The sequence below is a fragment of the Pristis pectinata genome, chromosome 16 (genome assembly GCF_009764475.1).
Source record: "Pristis pectinata isolate sPriPec2 chromosome 16, sPriPec2.1.pri, whole genome shotgun sequence".
Lineage (NCBI taxonomy): Eukaryota > Metazoa > Chordata > Chondrichthyes > Rhinopristiformes > Pristidae > Pristis > Pristis pectinata.
In genome coordinates this window covers 45,521,216-45,541,577 of record NC_067420.1, presented here as the reverse complement: position 1 = coordinate 45,541,577, position 20,362 = coordinate 45,521,216, and the positions used below count along the sequence as shown (strand labels likewise).

Below are 20,362 nucleotides of genomic sequence, written 5' to 3'. Positions count from 1 at the left end.
AAAGCAAGTCTTCTGTCCCCTTCCTAGGTACCTATTTATGCTGGGATTTTTTACAAGCCTCTGAACAATCCGCTTTTATTCTTATTGTATTTCCTTTGCCATCTACCCTCAAAGCAAATGTGAGAGCCATTTATTTTAGAATTCCCAAGTGTAACTTTCTGTGAGGACAATTCTCCTGTCCTGTTGTTCTATTTTGGGGGATTGTAGTGGGGACTTGCAGTGGCCTGAAAAGCTTGAGCATGTAGATATTAGAAAGGAGGTGGTGCTGAAACTTTTGGAAAGTATCAAGTTAGATATGTCACCGGGACTGGATGAGATGTATCCCAGGTTGCTGTGGGAGGCGAGGGAGGAGATTGCGGAACATCTGACGATGATCTTTGTGTCGTCCATGGAGACGGGAGAGGTTCCGGAAGATTGGAGGGTTGCGGATGTTGTTCCCTTATTCAAGAAGGGGAGTAGGGATAGCCCAGGAAATTATAGACCAGTGAGTCTTACCTCAGTGGTTGGTAAGCTGATGGAGAAGATCCTGAGAGGCAGGATTTATGAACATTTAGAGAGGTATAATATGATTAGGAATAGTCAGCATGGCTTTGTTAAGGGCAGGTCCTGCCTTACAAGCCTGATGGAATTTTTTGAGGATGTGACTAAGCACGTCGATGAAGGGAGAGCAGTAAACGTAGTGTATATGCATTTCAGCAAGGCGTTTGATAAGGTACCCCATGCGAGGCTTATGGAGAAGGTGAGGAGACATGGGATCCAAGGGGACATTGCAGTGTGGATCCAGAACTGGCTGGCCCACAGAAGGCAAAGAGTGGTTGTTGAGGGGTCGTATTCTGAGTGGAGGTCGGTGACCAGTGGTGTACCTCAGGGACCTGTACTGGGACCCTTACTATTTGTGATTTTTATAAATGACCTGGATGAGGAAGTGGAGGGGTGGGTTAGTAGGTTTGCGGATGACACAAAAGTTGGGGGTGTTGTGGATAGTTTGGAGGGCTGTCAGCGGTTACAGAGGGACATAGGATTCAGAGTTGGGCTGAGAAGTGGCAGATGGAGTTCAACCAAGATATATGTGAAGTGGTTCATTTCGGTAGGTCAAATATGTTGGCGGAATATAGTCTTAATGGTAGGACTCTTGGCAGTGTGGAGGATCAGAGGGATCTTGGGGTCCGAGTCCATAGGACGCTCAAAGTGGCGGTGCAGGTTGACTGTGTGGTTAAGAAGGCATATGGTGTATTGTCCTTCATCAATCGGGGAATTGAATTTAGGAGCCATGAGGTATTGTTGCAGCTATATAGGTCCCTGGTCAGACCCCACTTGGAGTACTGTACTCAGTTCTGGTCGCCTCACTACAGGAAAGATGTGGAAGCCATAGAGAGGGTGCAGAGGAGATTTACAAGGATGCTTCCTGGGATGCGGAGCATGCCTTATGAAAGCAGGTTGAGGGAACTCGGCCTTTTCTCCTTGGAGAGACGGAGGATGAGGAGGGACCTGATAGAGGTGTATAAGATGATGAGAGGTATTGATAGGGTAGATAGTCAGAGGCTTTTCCCCAGGGCTGAATTGATGGCCACAAGAGGACATAGGTTAAAGGTGCTGGGGAGCAGATATAGAGGAGATGTCAGGGGTAAGTTTTTTACTCAGAGAGTGGTGAGTGCGTGGAATGGGCTGCCGGGAATGGTGGTGGAGGCTGATACGATAGGGTCTTTCAAGACACAGTTAGATCGGTATATGGAGCTGAGTAAAATAGAGGGCTATGGGTAAGCCTAGTAATTTCTAGGGTAGGGACATGTTCGGCACAGCTTTGTGGGCTGAAGGGCCTGAATTGTGCTGTAATTGTTCTATGTTCCAAGTTTCAATCTTGCCTCTTTCTGGAACCTCAACAACTGTCTTGGTGGGATTAAAAGGTCTGCTATGTGGGTAGATGAAGTTGACCTGTACCTGGTGGGCTTAGTGGCCTGTTTTGATGTTCTCTTCCCTCTCAGGCAGCACAGTGTTTGTAACGTGCCCTAATATTTTCATCTTCTGTAGTTTTTTTTATTATATGCAGGTTATAAATGGAAGGATGAGCTCCATTCAGTCTGTCTCGGTGTGGGTGATGAGTGGTCACACAGTTTGCATTGTGCATTCCCTAAACAATGAAGTTTTGAAAAGGCGGAGGCTCTAGACAATGTTATAAATTGATAATGCTCATTATTGTCTGTAGAAGGCTCCCTCCTGCTAATGGGATCCATTATTGATAAACTCTTAAGTAATTGTGGTAGCTTGGATTTTGAAATGTTAATCCCGTGACATTCCATCTGTGAATCCTGAGGCTTCCTGACAGAAGCTGAGCAGTACACAGAACCATTTGAGTGAATGTTTCCAGCTTAAAAAGCCTTGATGCTTTCTTATGGCAGGTATTCCTTGCATTCCATCAGCACTTCCCTTGGCAGTTTAACACAGCAAGCATAGACACTGGTGAATTCTGCCTGCCTGGGATTTTTTTTGGCACCGACACCAACAAGTGTTAGAATATGAGAAAATGGAAGCTAGATTGGGCAACTTGGCCCCTAAAGTCTTCAAACAGAAACAAATTATTCTGCAGAATAGACGCTGTGTCAAATGAACAGAGTTGTGTAGTTCGAAGCTCACTTGCTGTTCCTTCCACTTTCTCCATTGGCAGGTGTTGGCTGTTGCTCTGACTCCATTGGCACGAGGCCCTTTAGCTCTGCTCCCAGGTGGGACATTTAGTGGGCTACTTAACCAGGCGTCATACGTGGCCCGGACTGATTATATCTGCCTGTCACCTCACACTATTTAATAGTAAACCATATATTCATCAAATAATATTTATTTTAACTTGTAAAAATTTTCTTTGACAATCCCATAAATCTAGTTTTGATATGCCAAAGCACCATAATCTCACTAGTCTGACGATGTTCCCAGTGGGGTGGCTCCTCCTGCTCTGTCCCTACACTCTGCCTGGAGTGTAGAACCCAACCACACCTCTCCTTTTGTTCCACAACATCCCTGAATTTTTGGTGCACTCCCAGACTGACACACCTTGTGGATAAAATGAGTCTTCCTACAGCTGAATATTTGGGGAAACTAAAGCCATTTTAGCTGATGCTGAAGGACTTGACTGTTCCCATGGATTCCCTCCCATCATTAAGGGTGAATGAGTTTTTTCCAAGCACTTTTAGTTGGAACAGTAGCGAGCCAACACTGGCCCATCCTTGCTGGCACTTGAGAAAGTGACAGTGAGCTACCGTCTTCAACCACTGCAGTGTTCCTGGTGATGGGACTCCCAGACTGCTGCTCGGGTTTAGACCCAACAATGATGAAGAAACTGTGATGTATGAGGAGTGATGCAGGGAAATTTTCAGCTGGTTTCCCCATGCACCTTCCAGGTAGTAGAGAGAGAAGTTGCTGCATTATGTGGGGTATGATGCCAGTGGTGAAGTTACAGGACCAACAGCCAGACTTTGCATTCGGTGCTCCAGGGTTATGAAATCATAGAAAAGGTACAACACAGAATGAGACCATGTGGTCCATTATGTCTGCCAGTCAAAAAGGATCTCCCAAACTAAATTCCACCTTCCAGCACTGGGTCCTTGGCCCTGCTGCTCACAGCTCCTCAGCTATACATCTTTTTCAAATGCGATGAGGGCTTCTGTCTCTATCACCCTTTCAGGCAGTAAGTAATCCTTCTATCAGTTACCCTAACCCCCTGCTTTTGACCACTGAGCAGAGAGAGATGGGCCCTACCTATTTACTCTATTTAGTACTCTTACAATTCTAAATACCTCAAACAAGTCTCCACTTAGCCTCCTGTTCCAAAGAAAACAGCCCAGGGTTTCCAGTCTATTCTCACAGCCACAATTTTCCCATCCTAGTAAATCTTTGCATCTTCTGTTCAATCACACCTTTCCTTAATGTGACCAGAATTGTGTGGACAACTCGAGCTGTGGCCTAACTAGTGTTGCGAGCATCAAACATGACTTTGTATCTCACCATGACTGCAGGGGAATTTAAATTCAAGTTCTAAATAAAAAGCTGGAATTAAAACAATCTAGTTTTCAGTAACAGTAACTGTGAAACCGTTGAATTGTAAAGCCCACCTGGTTCAGGAAACAAAAGACTTGCCCATTCTGGCCTGTGAGTCCTGACTTCCATTCAACCCCATGGCAAATTTCACTCCCAGTGACTGACTCTTACTTTGTCATCTAACCTCACCCAACCCACCTCCCCACTTATCCCCTTGCCACAGTCCCCTCTCAGACTTCACTCACTAGCCTACCCTCCCCATCCTTTCTGGCTGCACCTGCTTCACTGCCCCTCACCTCCCTTAGATGAGAGCCACCTTGTTTACAAGTACCCATGTGTAGTGAAGGGTTAACATTTCTTCTTCCAAATCATCATATGCAAACTCTAGAACTGGCTCAAATGTGGTTGATGTGTTTAAGTTTATTTAGCGTTGAGTGATATTTCGCAGCTCCCTACCTTGTATCACTGCCAAACAAACTGTTTGAACTGGGATGTAGCTTGAGCTGCACCTGCTCTTGTGATTCCACCTTCTTTGTCCTCACCCACTCAGTCCACAGTGCCACGTTGGTTGGGTACTGAGCTAACCTGTGGCTTGAATGGTCGTGTTAATGATCCTGTTGAGTTTGTGCGCATGGTTGGAGGTTTGGGTTCTGTGCTCACTGCTGGAGGTTTTACTTCCTCTTCTTATCACCTTAAAGATTTGAACCCACTCCTGGCTCTTGTAATTCAGGACTCTGTTGAATTTCTCTGCCAAAGGTACCACGGTAGAATCCCAGAAATGGCTCCTTACAGCCCACCACGTCCATGCCGACTGTGATGTCTGGCTGCATTAATCCCATTTGCCTTTGTTGGGCCCGTATCTCTCTCTTCCTTTCCTATTTGACAGGTACCTGTCCAAATGCCTGTTAAATCTGTAACAGTATCTGTCTCCACGACCACCACTGGCAGCTCGCTCCAAGTATTCATCACCCTTCCTGTGCAAAACTTGCCTTCGGATCTCTTCTAAACTTCTCCCCCCTCAACTTAAACCTGTGCCCTCTAGTTCTAGACTCCCCTGCCCTGAGAAAAAGATTCTGACTTTGTCCTATCTATACCTTTCAATAATTTTATAAACCTCTAAAAGGTCACCCCTCAGTATCCAGTGAAAATAAACATAGTCTATCCAATCTCTCCTTGTAACTGCAGCCCTCCATTCTACTCAGAAAAATGCCCATCTACCACTACCATCTGCCCCTTGTCATCCAGCCAATTTTGGATCCTTTGTGCGTTGACCTCTGGACTAGCCTACCATGCAGGAAGCCTTACTGAAGTTCCTATAGAGATGACGACACTATCTTGGGAGCACTAATGAGGCTGGGACATCACCATAAATGGTGGGGTCTTTGGGGAGTATTGAGGAACAGAGGATACTTGGAGTACGTTCCATGGATTCTTGAAGGTGCCAGTGCAATAGACAATGTGGTTAGGAAGGCATATAGAAAACTGGCATCATTAGTTGAATACAGAAGTAGGGAGGTTAGGCTCCCAACTTTATAAAATCTTGGTCAGCTGGAGTACTGTGTATAGTTCTGGTCACCACACTATAGGAAGGATGTGATAGTGCTGGAGAGGGTGCAGAGGAGATTCACCAGAATGGTGCCTGGGATGGAGCAGTTCAGTTATGGGGACAGATCCGAGAGGCTGGGTCTGTTCTCCCTGGAGTGGAGGAGGTTAAGAGGGGACATGATTGAGGCATATAAAATTTGAAGGTATAGACAGGATAGACCGCAGGAAACTTTTCCCCATATCAGAGGTAGATAAAATTAGAGGACATGGGTTTAGGGTAAGGGGGAAGAGATTCAGAGGGGATATGAAGATGACAGCATTTAAGAAGTGTCTAGATGAACACTTAGCATTAGAGGGCTGTGGACCAAGTGCTTGGGAGATGGGGTTAATACAGAAGCATGCCCACTGGTTGGCATGGATGAGTTGGGCAGCATGACCTGTTTCAATGCTGTATGATTCTATCTACTGCCTTGCTTTCATCAATTGCCTTGGTTACCTCATCAAAAAACTCATTCAGATTTATGAGACGTGATCTCCCCTGCACAAAACCGTGCTGACTCCTAATCAGTCCCTGCCCTTCCAAATGAACATAAATCTTGTCCCTCAGAATCTTCTCCAACAACTTCCCTACCACTGATAAATGGCTCACCTATCTATAGTTTCCAGGCTTATCCCTACTGGCCTTTCTGAACAAGGGGACCACATCCTCCAGCCTTCTGGTGGCTCCCCCATGGCTAACAATGTCTGTTAGAACCCCAATAATCTCCTCCCTGGCTTCCCTTAGCATCCGGGGATAGATCACATCTGGCCCTGGGGATTTATCCATCCTGATGTGTTCAAGTATTCCTAGTCTTGCTCAATGTACTCCAGAATGTCAGCTTACTCCTCCCTTAATTCTGACCATTCTTGCTTTGTGTAAACCATGAAACCCCCTGCCTCTGCTTCAATGCTTAGTCATGGAGTCCTCCTGTGAGCTCACTGCTTGTAACAGTGACCCTGGGTAGTGAGCAAGTTCATGAAAACCACTGCTCACCACTGTAGTGCAACACTTGTATCCTGCACACTCAATGAAACTGTGTAAAGACCACTGCGGAATTACTTTTATTAAAAGAAATACTGTGCTTTTTTTGAAATGTTGATTCTTGGTAGTAACTATAGCAGAAACTCGGAGAGGTTGTGAAAAGCTTGAGGCTAGCAGTAATGTTCTCCCTTTATCTTTGCTGTCTTTGGGGACATTTTTGACCAGACTCAGTGTACCTGTACCTTTCCAGGTTGGGACTACTTTGAAATAATTTGTATATCTCCTTTTTGTTTTCATACCGCTGAGTTTATGTTCACATGCAAAGATAAACAGGTTGTGAATGGTGTTTCTCCAGTTGTGGGTACAAGAGTGCATGTTGGATACTGGTGTCAGTGGCTCAGTTTCCACACCATGCCCATGTTGGCAGCACCCACCCCCTGTTGGTGCTGGTACTGAATAAGCCTGTTGCCCAGCCACTGGTCAGAGGTGAGGATGTTGCAGAACCACAGCTTGGCCTCCAAGGCAATGATCACTGGTCACACTGCTACAGAGGGCAGTCAGCCTGCCAGTGGGCACTTAACCCAGGCTTTGTCAGGTTCTTCTCTCCTGTCATCTTGTAAAGAGAATTCAAACCTGACTGACCTGAAACCAACTTTTTAAAATATCTGAAAATCAATGCTGGAAATTGAAACAGACAGACATACTGTGAAAACTTGTTGAGATTGTCCACACTTTCTGATTCTGTTTTGTTTTTGATTTTGTGTGTCCTAGAGCAGGAACACAGAAATTCCACATCCGGAGTAGGCCACACCAGGCTGATCATCCACTGCAGCACCCTGTCTCACCACCTCATCCCTTTGGCATTAAACAAAATATATCTACTACCTCCTTGAGTATATTTAATTCCCCAGGCCTCTTCTGCCTTCTGTGATAGGGTCACCATTCTCTGGGCAAAGAAATATTTCTCATCTTGGTTCTAACCCACACACCCTGTATCCTGAGGCTGTGATTCCTGGTTTCGGACTTTGTAGCCATGGAGAACACACTCCCTTTACCTAACCTGTCTAATCTTAGAATGAGTGGGGATCTCATAGAAGCGCATAAAATTCTACTCTACAGTGAATATAGACCTATCTGACCCAATCTCACCTCACACCAGTACCAGTCCTGCCATCCCGGGAGTCAGTCTATTAAACCTTCATCGTGCTCCCTCCATAACAAGAACATTCATCAGATAAGGAGACCAAGCCTGCACTGACGTCTCTAGAAGGGTCGCACCAGGCCCTGTACAGCTGCAGCAAGATGCCCTTGCTCCTGTCCTCAGATTCTCTTGCCATAAAAGCCAACATACTGTTTGTTTTCCTACCTGCTTGCTGCACCTGAACACTTGTTTTCAGCCACTGGTGGTCAGTGGCACAGTCAGAGAGTACAGAATCTGTATGTTCTTGTTAGAATAAAAGGCAAGGCTTAACAGGTTTAGGGAACCTTGGTTATCGAGGAATATTGAGGCCCTAGTAAAGAAAAAGAAGGTGGCACATATCAGGTGTGGGCAGTTAGAATCACATGAGGTGCTTGAGGAGTATAAGAAATGCAAGAGAACACCTCAGAGAAAAATCAGGAGGGCCAAAAGAGGGCATGAGGTTGCGCTGGCAGACAGGGTGAAGGAGAATCCCAAGGGTTTCTACGGCTATATAAAGAGCAAAAGGGTGGCAAGGGACAAAATTGGTCCTCTTGAAGATCAGTGTGGTCATCTATGCACGGAGCCAAATGAGATGGGGGAAATCTCACGTTAATTTTCTGCATCCGTATTTACTCTGGAGACAGACACAGAGACTACAGAACTGAGGCAAAAGAGTAGAGAGGTCATGGACCGTACCCAGATTACAGAAGAGGTGGTGCTGGCTGTCTTGAGGTGAATAAGTCCCCAGGGCCAGACAAGGTGTCCCCTCAGACCTTGTGGGAAACTGGTGCTGAAGTTGCAGGGGCCCTGGCAGAAATATTTAAAACATCCTTAGCCACAGGTGAGGTGCCAGAGGACTGGAGGATAGCTAATGTTGTTCCGTTGTTCAAGAAAGGCTCTAAGAATAAGCCAGGAAATTATAGGACGATAAAGCTTGATGTCAGTCTGGTTAAGTTATTGGAAGGTGTTCTAAGGGAGAGGATATCCAAGTATTTGGATAGACAGGGCTTGATTAGGGATAGTCAACATGGCTTTGTGCATGGTAGGTCATGTCTAACCAATCTTGTAGAGTTCTTCGAGGAGGTTACCAAGAAGGTCAATGAGGGAAAGGGGGTGGACATTGTGCACATGAACTTTAGCAAGGCCTGTGACAAAGTCTCCCATGGGAGGCTGCTCCAGAAGGTTAAGTCGCTTGGCATTCAGGATGAGGTAGCTAATTGGATTCAACATTGGCTGAGCGGTAGAAGCCAGCAAGTGGTGGTAGATGGTTGTCTCTCTGACTGGAGGCCTGTAACTAGTGGTGTGCCGCAGGGATCGGTGCTGGGTCTGTTGTTGTTTATCATCTATATTAATGATTTAGATGATAATGTGGTAAACTGGATCAGCAAATTTGCAGATGACACTAAGATTGGTGACATGGACTAGATAGACCGAAGGGCCTGTTTCTTTGCTGTGGTACTCTGACTGTGGTGTACCAGCACACCCGGGTCTCATTACATCTCCTCTTATCCCAGTTCATCGCTCTTCAGGTAATGTCTCTCTGGAACCAAGGTGAATAACCTCAACTTTATCCACTTTAAACTGCATGGACTATGTATTTTCCCAATCTCTACATACTCCTCACAGTGCATGCTCTTCCCCTACCCAGCTTTGTGTCAGCTGCAGGTTTAGAGATGTCTGTGACTGGATGAAGGAACTAAATGTGACATGTATTGTGAATAGCTGGGGCAGTGCCTGGATCCCACCAGTCACTGCTGCCACCCAGAACAAGTCCTATCTGTTTCCTGGTGTGTTGACCAATCTGTAATCCATGCCACTACAGTACACCCAATCCCATTTTAGCAAAAACCTTATGAAGGTTCAAATAAACACATCCACTGGCTCTCTCTTTCTAATTCTACTAGTTACGTCATTCAAAAAAACTCCACTGGATATGTTGACTATGATTCCAATTGTTCCCAGTCATAGTTTCCCACATTTTGATAAAGGGTTCTACATTTGCTTTCACTAACCTTCTCCTCTTCCACATTTCTAGAAGCTTTTACAGTCAGTTTTTCATGTTCCATGCAAGCTTACTTTCATACTCAGTTTTCCCCCCTTAACCTTTTTATCCTCATTTGTCAGATTATAAACTGCTTCCAATATACTTGTCCCAGAGGTGGTGGTGTGAAGATTCACTGGATTGATCCCTGGGATGGGAGAACATGCAACAGTACAGCACAGAAACTGGCCCTTCAGCCCACCTTGTCTGTGCCAACCATGATGCTAATCTATACTAATCCCATTTGCCTGCACCTTGGTCTTTATCCCTCTTCTCAGCCTGTCTAATGTGTTCCTGTTAGAGTGAAGGGCAAAACCAGCAGGATTAGGGAACCCTGGTTGATAAGGGATATTGAGGCACTGGTCAGAAAAAGGAGGCATATGTCAGGTATATGGAGCTGGGGTCAAAGTTGAGTTTAGAGTCATGTGCACAAGTCCATGTGTGCACAGGTGCAATGAAAAACTTGCTTACAGCAGTATCACAGGCACAGAGCATCAGATAAGTGGCATACACAAGAAAAACGTATTACACAAATTATACACAATTTTTACAAGAAAGAACACAATTAGATAAAAAACAAAGCCCATTTTAGTGCAAAGTGATGAAAGTGGTCATAGTGTTACTAAACTGTAGTAATTAGGGTTTTGCCGGTTGGTTCAAGAACCGAATGGTTGAAGGGAAGTAGCTGTTCCTGAACCTGGTGGTGTGGGACTTCAGGCTTCTGTACCTCCTACCCGATGGTAGCTACGATAAGATGGCATGGCTGGATGGTGGGGATCTTTGATGATGGATGTTGCTTTCTTGAAACAGTGAATCCCTTGAGGACAAAGGATGTTGGAGGACACTTAAGATCAGGGGAGCAAAAAGGGGACATGAGATATCCTTGGCTGATAGTGTTGAGAATCTTAGAATCTATGTGTATTAAGAGCAAAAGGGTAACTGGAGAGAACATGCTTCTTTAATGATCAGCGTGGTTGTGTGTGGTGCAATGGGAGATGGGCAGATGAGTACTTACTTGTATTTACCATGGAGAAGCTCAGAAAATCTAGGGGATTCAGGAAAGAAAATGATGTCCTGAACCACATTGATATTACGAAAACGGACATGTTGGTGGTGTTGAAGCACATAAATCTCTGGGACTTGACCAAGTGTATCCCAGGACATTGTGAGAAGCAAGGGAAGAAATTGCTGGGGCCCTAGAAGTAATTGTATCATCATTAGCCACGGGTGATGGTGGTTAATGTTGTGCCTTTATTTAAGAAAGGCTGCAAGGACAACCTAGGGAACTTGGAGAAACAAAGGACTGCAGATGCTGGAATCTAGATGAAAAACACGATGATGCTGGAGGAACTGCTGAGTCATTGTGTTTTTCGGCCTAGGGACCCACCCCACTTCCCCCCCCCCCCCCACCACTCCCCCATGTGTCCAACAGTGCTGTTCCACTGCTCTACTGTCCCTCGAGGAATGGGTTTGCCTATTTATTCCAGTAATGGTGTTAGTGGCTGTGTTTGCAAAGTCAGCCCATTACTGTTCAGGTTATGTTGTGCTGTGAGCACCCTTGTAGGGTGTTGCTCACGTAGGCACATCTTGTGTACTATACTGGTGGGTGAGACCGATTTGAGGGAGGTTTGGTGGTGGAGGCGTCGAGGGTTTTAGTGGGGGAGTGGTGCCAACCTTGGTGCAAGACACTGAACCCCTTCACATCACTTGGCACCTCATCTGTTCCTAGACTAAGCACCTTTCTCTCTTCCTTGTGCAGGAGACAGAGGAGATCTTGGCAGATGTGCTGAAGGTGGAGGTGTTCCGGCAGACTGTGGCACAGCAGGCTCTGGTCGGCAGTTACTGTGCTTTCAGTAACCAGGGAGGGTTGGTTCACCCCAAGACTTCCATCGAAGACCAAGACGAGCTGTCCTCACTACTGCAGATTCCACTGGTGGTAAGGCCTGTTTCTTTCTTCCCTCTCCACGCCCTTGTGCTTTGAAGCCCGTTAATTATTGATGAACTGTCAATTAACATGGGTGGTGACCCACTAACTATTGAATGTTTGAGACCAGCCATCTTGGTGGCGTCGTCAAATGGGGGACGGATTTCCCGTGGTAGAGCCAGCCCCAGCTGACGGGTCAGTACAGGCACCGACACCCGAGAAGGTTCACGGTGCAGAGCACAGGAGAGAGTGCTGCCCATCACTGCCACTGCAGGACAAGCTGGGTCCTCTGACATTGGACGCTCAGACTACCCCAGCAGCGCGTTGTCCCCGTGGTGGATCCATGGAGGGCAGCGGCAGGCCGGGGCCAGTGCGGGCGTTGGTGGCACTGTCAGGCCCAGCTGTGGTGGCCATGTGACCATGAACATGTGACCAGGCAACGCCCACACCTGGGCACATGATCCAATAACATCAAGAACATGGGGTCTTATGACGCACAGTCGAACACGTGACTCGATGACGACCAGTCCAGGCACGTGACCCGCTGACACACTCACCTGGAGCCTCGCTGTAGACGGTGCTCACAGTGGCCAGCTGCCATGGCAACGGCACAGCCCGCCGCTCCCGCCCTACCCGGAGGGAGGTGAGGTATTTGCATCAGACTCAGTTCTTCCATTCCCTCTGTGCCCGGGCTGGGCAGTGCTCGCTGTGGTGGATACAGTGACAACCCCCCCCCCCCCACCCCCTCCCCTCCTGTTCCCCGCACGGTGACCATCTTCTGTCTTCTCTCCAACACCACCTGCCACCACGACGGTGTTGTGTGCCCTGCTGTGCCCATCCCTGTGTTTATGTTCATTTCTCAGGGCCTAGGCTTCACTCCAGCGTTTACCCCCCCCCCTCCCCTCCCCCCCCCCCCCCCCCCCCCCCCCCCCGCCATCAGATTTCTGAACGGTCCATGAACACTACCTCATTATTCCTCTTTCGCACTGTTTATTTATTTTTGTAACTTATAGTAATTTTTATGACTGTGTCTTGCACTGTACTGCTGCCACAAAACAACAAACGACATATGTCAGTGATAATAAACCCGATTCTGATTCCTTCTGGTGGAAGTGTTTGCTGAATGTGTCAGGGAGGCAGGTCCAGGATTTAGACCCAGTGATGATGAAGGGCCAGTGATATATTTCAAACCAAAGTGTTGTGTCTTGGAGAGGAGCCTACAGGTGGAGGTGTCCCCATGTTTGATGTCCTTCACGGCCTGAACTTTTTAGCGAAACACATTCCCATGTCCTGTTCATAACTTTTAACTGAAGACTTGCCATCAGTAGCCTGACCTGGTGGATGTGTCTTACAGCCCTGCCTTCTGCACTCTTTCACATTCCTTTGTATTCCCTCTACATTTAAGAGGCATTTGGGTGGGCACTTAAATCGGCCGGGCTTAGAAGGAAATGGCCCTAATGTCAGCAAATAGATTAGTGTAGATGGGCATGAACAAGATGGGCTGTGCTGTACAACTTCGTGACTCTGTGCCTCGTCTCATAGATTTTGTTCTTTCTCTAACAGCTCCCATTAACCCAACGACCAGATGACCTCTACAACTTATTCCCACAACAACCCTGGCCTCACCCTAGGTATTACCATAGATAATTCCTTTGTTCTACCCGTCCTTCCCCCTCCCTCTCTACAGCATACAACTCACTTGTTTTGTTTCCTTCCTTGACCTGAAACATTAACTCCCCTCTCCCCCCTCCCCCCTCTCTCTCCCCAGATACTGCCGAGAGTTTCCAGCATTGTCAGCTATCCTATAAATAGGAGTAGGCCATTTGCCCCTCAAGTTTGGTCTGCCAACAATTATCATAGCCTATCCCCATATCTCTTAATTTCTTTAATGTCCAGAAATCTGTTGATCCAAGTTTTGAATGCAGTCAGTGGCCACCCACTGCCCTCACAGCTAGCCAGTTCCAGGGGTTCACTGTCCTTTAAGTGACAATACTACTTCTCATTTCAATCCTGTCCCATCCTCCCTGTATCCAAAACTGCTGAGACAGTGAGAATTGCACAACCACTCCAGGTGTGGTCTCAGCTGTATAATTGTAGTATATTAGCGATAAAGATCACCTACCATTTACCCGCATCTTCAGTGAGTTGTGTTCAAGAATACCCAGGTTCCATTGAACATCTCACAATCTTTCACCACTTAAAATGTGCGTTCCTGATTTTTCTGGTGGATCCCTCACCTTTCCCCAGGTCATCCCTCCAGTTGCCATGCTGCGGCCCGTGTCCCCTCTCTGCATCCTCACATTCTCACTTAGTTTTGTGTCGTTGTTCTGCTTGCTGTTAGATTCCTGCCATCTGATGTTCCTCTGAATGTTTCCTCCCACCTCCAAACAGTGCTGCTGCAGTTTTTCTGCAGTGGAGTGGTGCAGCCATTGGGCAGGCTGCATGACTGTTGTTTCCTCGTGCTGCAGATCCATGCTCATTTGTCTTTGCTGCTGTGTTGCAGGCAGGAACCGTGAACCGTGGCAGTGAGGTGATTGGTGGAGGCATGGTGGTGAATGATTGGTGTGCTTTCTGCGGGCTCGATACCACCAGCACAGAGCTGTCTGTCATCGAGAGCGTTTTTAGATTAAACGAAGCGCAGCCAAGTGCAATTGCAACCAGTATGAGAGATTCACTGATAGAAAGGTGAGTAATGATCGGGGGTGGGGGTGGGGGGGGGGAGTGCAAGTCTTCCACCCAACACGTGTCTGGCGAGAAGGACCAATACTTGAGCTGTAGCACTTGTGCTAAGAAATGATCTTAGTTCTTTACAGTTAGGCATTTGGTGGAGTTGTGCTGACTTCTGTACACAAGGAGAAGGAGTGGCTTGCTCCTGCTCACTCCTTTGTTCATATTCAGCCTCTCATCTGCTCCACCCATCAGTAAGATCAGGCTAATCTCTTACCTCAGCAACACTTTTCTGCACTTGCCCCATATCCCTTGATTCCCTTAATACTCATGGGGAGAGAATTCACCATCCCCTGGATGAAGAAATGAGTCGACGGCCGAGCCCCTATTTTGAAACTGACTCCTCAGCCAGGGGAAACATGTCGCCTGTACAGGCATGGTCTGCTGAATCTCTCCTTGTAGGACAAACACCCATCCCAGGAATCAATCTGGTGAACCTTCACTGCACTCCCACCATCACAAGTTAGACCAGCCCTGTGCACAATGTTCCAGATGCAGTCTCACCTGGGCCCTACATAACTGGAGCAGGACACCTCTACTCCTGACTCATCCTCCTGTAATAAAGGCCAACATACAACTGCTCTGCCCAGGACCACAAGAGACTGCAGAGAGTTGTGGACACAGCCCAGCACATCACAGACACCAGCCTCCCCTCCTTGGACTCTGTCTTTACCTCTCATTGTCTTGGTGAAGCAGCCGGCATAATCAAAGACCCCACCCACCCGGGATATTCTCTCTTCTCTCCTCTTCCATCGGGTAGAAGATACAGGTGCCTGAGGGCACGTACCACCAGACTTAAGGACAGCTTCTACCCCACTGTGATAAGACTATTGAACAGCTCCCTTATACAATGAGATGGACTATGACTCACTATCAACCTTGTTGTGACCTTGCACCTTATTGCACTGCACTCCGTAGCTGTGACACTTTACTCTGTACTGCTACTGTTTTTACCTGTACTACCTCAATGCACTCTGTACTAACTCAATGTAACTGCACTGTGTAATGAATTGACCTGTACAATCGGCTTGTAAGACAAGCTTTTCACTGTATAAGTGACAATAATATACCAATACCTTGCTAATTGCTTGCTGTACTTGCACATCACCTTTCAGTGATCCCCGTACAAGGACACCCAGCTCCCAGTGAACACTAACACCTTTCTATCTCCCACCACTTAACTAAAGAACAAAGCCCACACTGGGCTGAGCCTCCCCACAACTGTATAAACAGACCAGGGCCCGCAAACCAGTCCCACTAATCGGTTTGATGACTGATTCACTTAGTTCCACTCTCCTGCCTTTGCGGTTCCCTCAGTACCATGGCTGATTGGTCCCAGTCCATTTCCTAACTCGGTTGAAGCTTTGTTTGTTCAGGATTCTTTACAAGATGAAATGGTTTCGCTGTGTTCATCTAATGAATGCCTTCAATATCTTGAGACCTTTTAAAAAGAGCACAACCTTCTGATTCAGCCTGTGTGGTCCATTCTCATCACTAATCATCTGCCCCCTATCATTGGGCTGCACTGCTCCTGCCTCGGGTCACCTCCCTGTCCAAGGGTGTGAGGCCCAGACTGAGCATAATTACTCCAGGGTGAGGCTCTACACAGAAGCATCGCCTACTCCCATTTGTACTCCAGCCCTGAACTTTGTTGTCTGTAGTGATCCATGGATTCTTGTTTAGGACACAGATTACTACTTCGCCACTGTTGTGCATTCTCACCACTCAATTCTTTGCGCTTTTACTCTGGGTTGGTAACTTCTGTAGCAGCTCCCCCTGGCAATTTAACCAGTGGTGGTTGTGGGCTTGGAGAGTTTCTGCAGCGTAACGTGTAGGTGCCACACCTCAGACCACTGTACGTGATGCTGTACGTGATGATGCTGTGGTTGCACTATGCAGAGGAAAAGGCTCTCTGCACACTGCAAATGAGCGCTAGAATCCTGACTGCCTTTCACCTGCCCCAGCCACAGGGTTGGTGAAGCTGACGCCACCCTCCCCAGCTGGGACTCCACCTGTCAGTGTAGTTCGATGGCTCTTCACTTAACCCTAAGACTGCCTCACTGTAGCGCTCCCCTCTCCTCTGTGTGTGTGTGTGTGTGTGTGTGTGTGTATGTATGGAGGACTGGGAACTTGGAGTTTTATTTATTTATGACAGGCCATTCAGCCCATCAGGTCCATGCTGGCTCACAGAGCAGTTTCTGTGGCCTATTCTCCCCACATTGCCATCATTTCCCCCAGATCCTATCCCTCACCTGCACACTGGGGACAACTGACAGCAGACATTTAATCTCCTAACCTGTTTGTCTTTGGGATGAGGGAGGAAATCAGAGCACCTGGGTGAAATGTGCAAACTCCACACAGACAGCACCTGAGATCAGGATCAAACCCAGGTCGCTGGAGCTGTGAGGGACTGTGCTGCCTGTATATCTGCTGGTGACTGTTCTCTGGTTATTTGTTGCATTTTACTAGAGTGAGGCTGACACATGTTTTTTCTCTCTCTCTCTCTCTCTCTCACAGCCTGACATAGATGAGTAGATATCGAAGAGCTTTGGGAGAGTGAGCTGCTCCATCAGTAGTCTGTACAGCACAGGAAAACCAGCCAGGCCTGGGGCAGAAGGACACCGGTTCTGCATTGTTTCACACCCCTCCTATTTTGCAGCTAAATACCATGAAAAATATAAATGTAAAATACAAGATTGTTGAATGCTCAATGCTAATTAAATGATCAGTTTCTTATTTACTGTGTTCAAAAAAAAAAGTCAATCCTTGCTTTTTATGGACATGTCAGTCATTCTTCAAAAGCTTGGTGTAATGAGCAATCAGAATTGGAAGGAGAGTTCCTGTGCTTTAGGAATTCCCCTCTGGAATCTGGGAATTAGCTGCAGTGTCAAGCTTCCCGGTGGGAGTAAGAGACTCGCAGACGTGATTCAAGGATCCTCGTGGCTGGCTGCTCCTGCGTACACCTTCCACCTGAGACACTGACCTAAGTGCAATTATACCTGATCATTTACAGGAGGCATTTCCAGTTGTAGCACGGAATGAGCTTTCTGCTCCAGATCACCAAGGGCCTTGCACATGGGAATTGGGAACAGAAGGAGGCCATTCGCCCCCTCCAGTCTGCTGTGCTGTTTAGGGTGAAGCTGACCTAATTGTAACTTCAACTCTGCACACTGGGTTCACCCATAAACTTTCACTCCCTGCTTATTGAGTATCTATCTACCCCTGCCTTACAAATATTCATAGGCTCTGCTTCCATCACCCTTTGAAGAGTCCCAAAGAGTTGTGACCCTCTGAGAGAAAACATCTTGCTTCATCTGTCTTAAACGGGCAGCCCTTTTATTTATACATTTTCTCTAGCAAGCTCCCTGAAAGTGGCTACACAGGTTGATACACAGGGCAGTAAAGAAGGCATATGGCATGCTTGTCTTCATTAGTCAAGGCACTGAGTTCAAGAGTCAGGAAGTTATGCTGCAGCTTTATAAAACTTTAGTTAGGCTGCATCTGGAGTACTGCATTCAGTTCTGGTCACCCCATTACAGGTAGGACGTTGAGGCTTTGGAGAGGGTGCAGAAGATGCTGCTTGGATTAGAGGTCATGTGCTATGAGGAAAGGTTGGACAAACTTGGGTTGTTCTCTCTGGAGCAGTGGAGGCTGAAGAGAGGTCTGATAGAGGTTTATCAGATTATGAGAGGCATAGATAGAGTAGACAGCTGGTATCTTTTCCCCAGCGTTGAATTGAGGGCATGTACTTAAGGTGAGAGGGGAAAAGTTCAAAGGAGATGTGCAAGGGAAGTGTTTTTTAAACAAGGAGAGTGGTGGGTGCCTGGAATGCGCTGCCTGGGGTGGTGGTGGAGGCAGATACGATAGGGGTGTTCAAGCAGCTCTAGATAGGCCCATGTTGTGCCAATCCTATGCCGATTTATACTAAATGTCCCCCTCCTGTGTATCATCCACATCCCTCCATTCCCTTCATATTCATGTGTCTATCTAAAAGCCTTAAACTGTCTTCATGTTGTCAGCAAACCTATCAGCCAAGGCATTTATATGTCCAACAACAGCATCACAGAGCACACAGCTTCATCCTTGTCAAGGTGTTGCTGTCTGTATGTACACACTTGGCTGGAGAGCCATGAGTTATCAATTGAAGCATTTTCAAGTCCTTAACTTGCTGCGGCAATAGATTGGGTTTCACTGAAAGGCAGCAAGGAAAAGCCAACTGAAGCTGTGCACCTGCCACTGTCTGAGATGTGATTCATCAGTGGGGGAGATGGGACTACCTGGGAGGCAGTAGGACTGCTGCAGCACAGCTATTGTGACAGACTTGTGAGGGAGGTAGGTTCTGGAAGCTGGGCATTAGGGAGTGCTGGGCTCATTGCTGCCCAGGGGCAGTTAGGGCCCCTTTGCCTGTGCCAGCTCCTAAGCACAATCCCATCGGTCTTACTCCTCAGCTCTGTGCCCAACGACTTGTAACTGGTCACCACACGATAGGAAGGGTGTCATTGCGCTGGAGACAGTACGGAGGAGATTCACCAGGATGTTGCCTGGATTGGAGGACTTTAGTTATGGGGAGAGACTGGACAGGCTGGGCTTGTTTACCCTGGAGTGAAAGAGGCTGAGGGGGTGACCTGATACGTATATAAGATTATGAGAGGCACAGATAGGGTAAGTAGTCAATCTTTTTCCCAATGTAGGGGTATCAAAAACAAGAGGGTGTAGGTGTAAGGTATGAGGAGGGAGTTTTAAAGGGGATCAGAGGGGAAAGTTGTTTTTTTTACCCAACAGAAGGGGATGGACTTAACGAAGGCAAACAGGATTAACGTCAATGGGCTAGAAACTCAGAATGAACATGGAGGGCCCGTTTCTGTGCTGTACGGCTATATGTGGAGGGCCCGTTTCTGTGCTGAACGGCTGTACCTGGAGGGCCTGTTTCTGTGCTGAACGGCTGTACCTGGAGGGCCCATTTCTGTGCTGTACGGCTGTACCTGGAGGGCCCATTTCTGTGCTGTACGGCTGTACCTGGAGGGCCCATTTCTGTGCTGTACGGCTGTAGCTGGAGGGCCCATTTGAAAGCAGTGACTGAATCTGCTCCCACCAGCTCCTGGGGCATTGTTCGTCAGTTACTGGCTGCCCACTACATGGAGGCGGTTTTCTTTGTGTCTCTCCAATCAACAACTGTCGTTATTCACTCTTTCTTTCGAGCAGTTCACTGCTCTGACAAAACAATCCCAATTCCTCCTATCTCTTGAAGATCAAAAGCTCCCCACAGACACTGATTCCAGCTCCCACAGATGGGTCCCATTCTCCCCACACCTTCACTGTCTCACAGGGGGTCCCAGAGACACCAACCCTCACTGTACTGTTGTGTTGCTCACACAGACATTGGGGTGCAGACTCCTCTCAGGTCCAGTCTCATAGAAACTGACACTGGGGTACAGTTCCGTGGACACTTACTCACTGGTTACAGTCCCACAAACACTGACACACCATGGGACATGCTCTCGAGTGTACTGTCCCACAGACGGTGACTCTCACTGTGACATTTCCACAGTTACCAACTCTCAGAGCTAGAGTCACATAGACATGGACTTGTACTGTCCCACACCAACCGATCTCGACTAGGTAGTTGCACACATTCTCACTAGGATACAGTCAGGCAGACACTGGCTCTTACTGGAGTACAATCCCACAGACAAGGACTCACTAGTGTGCAGTGCCACAAATTAATTTTCACAGAATCATCATACACACACTCAGTGGAGTACAGTCACCCAAACAGTTTATCACTGACCTACAGTCTCACAATCACCAACTCTCACAAGGGTACAATCTCACAATCACCGACTCTGACTGTAGTACCATTCCACAGACACTCAATGGGACACAATCTCCAAAGGGAAC

General features: G+C 47.3%; 1 protein-coding gene across 1 annotated transcript in view; it reads left to right on the top strand.

The window, feature by feature from the left end:
- The window catches only part of eif6 (eukaryotic translation initiation factor 6), a 56,497-nt gene extending 39,297 nt beyond the window's left edge, over positions 1 to 17,200 (top strand). The window contains exons 4-6 of the mRNA XM_052031616.1: positions 11,573 to 11,749; positions 14,241 to 14,422; positions 16,982 to 17,200. Coding sequence (XP_051887576.1) covers positions 11,573 to 11,749; positions 14,241 to 14,422; positions 16,982 to 16,991 — 369 coding nt within the window. The 3' untranslated portion in view covers positions 16,992 to 17,200. The remainder of the gene's footprint in view (positions 1 to 11,572; positions 11,750 to 14,240; positions 14,423 to 16,981) is intronic.
- Positions 17,201 to 20,362: the final 3,162 nt, after the last annotated feature.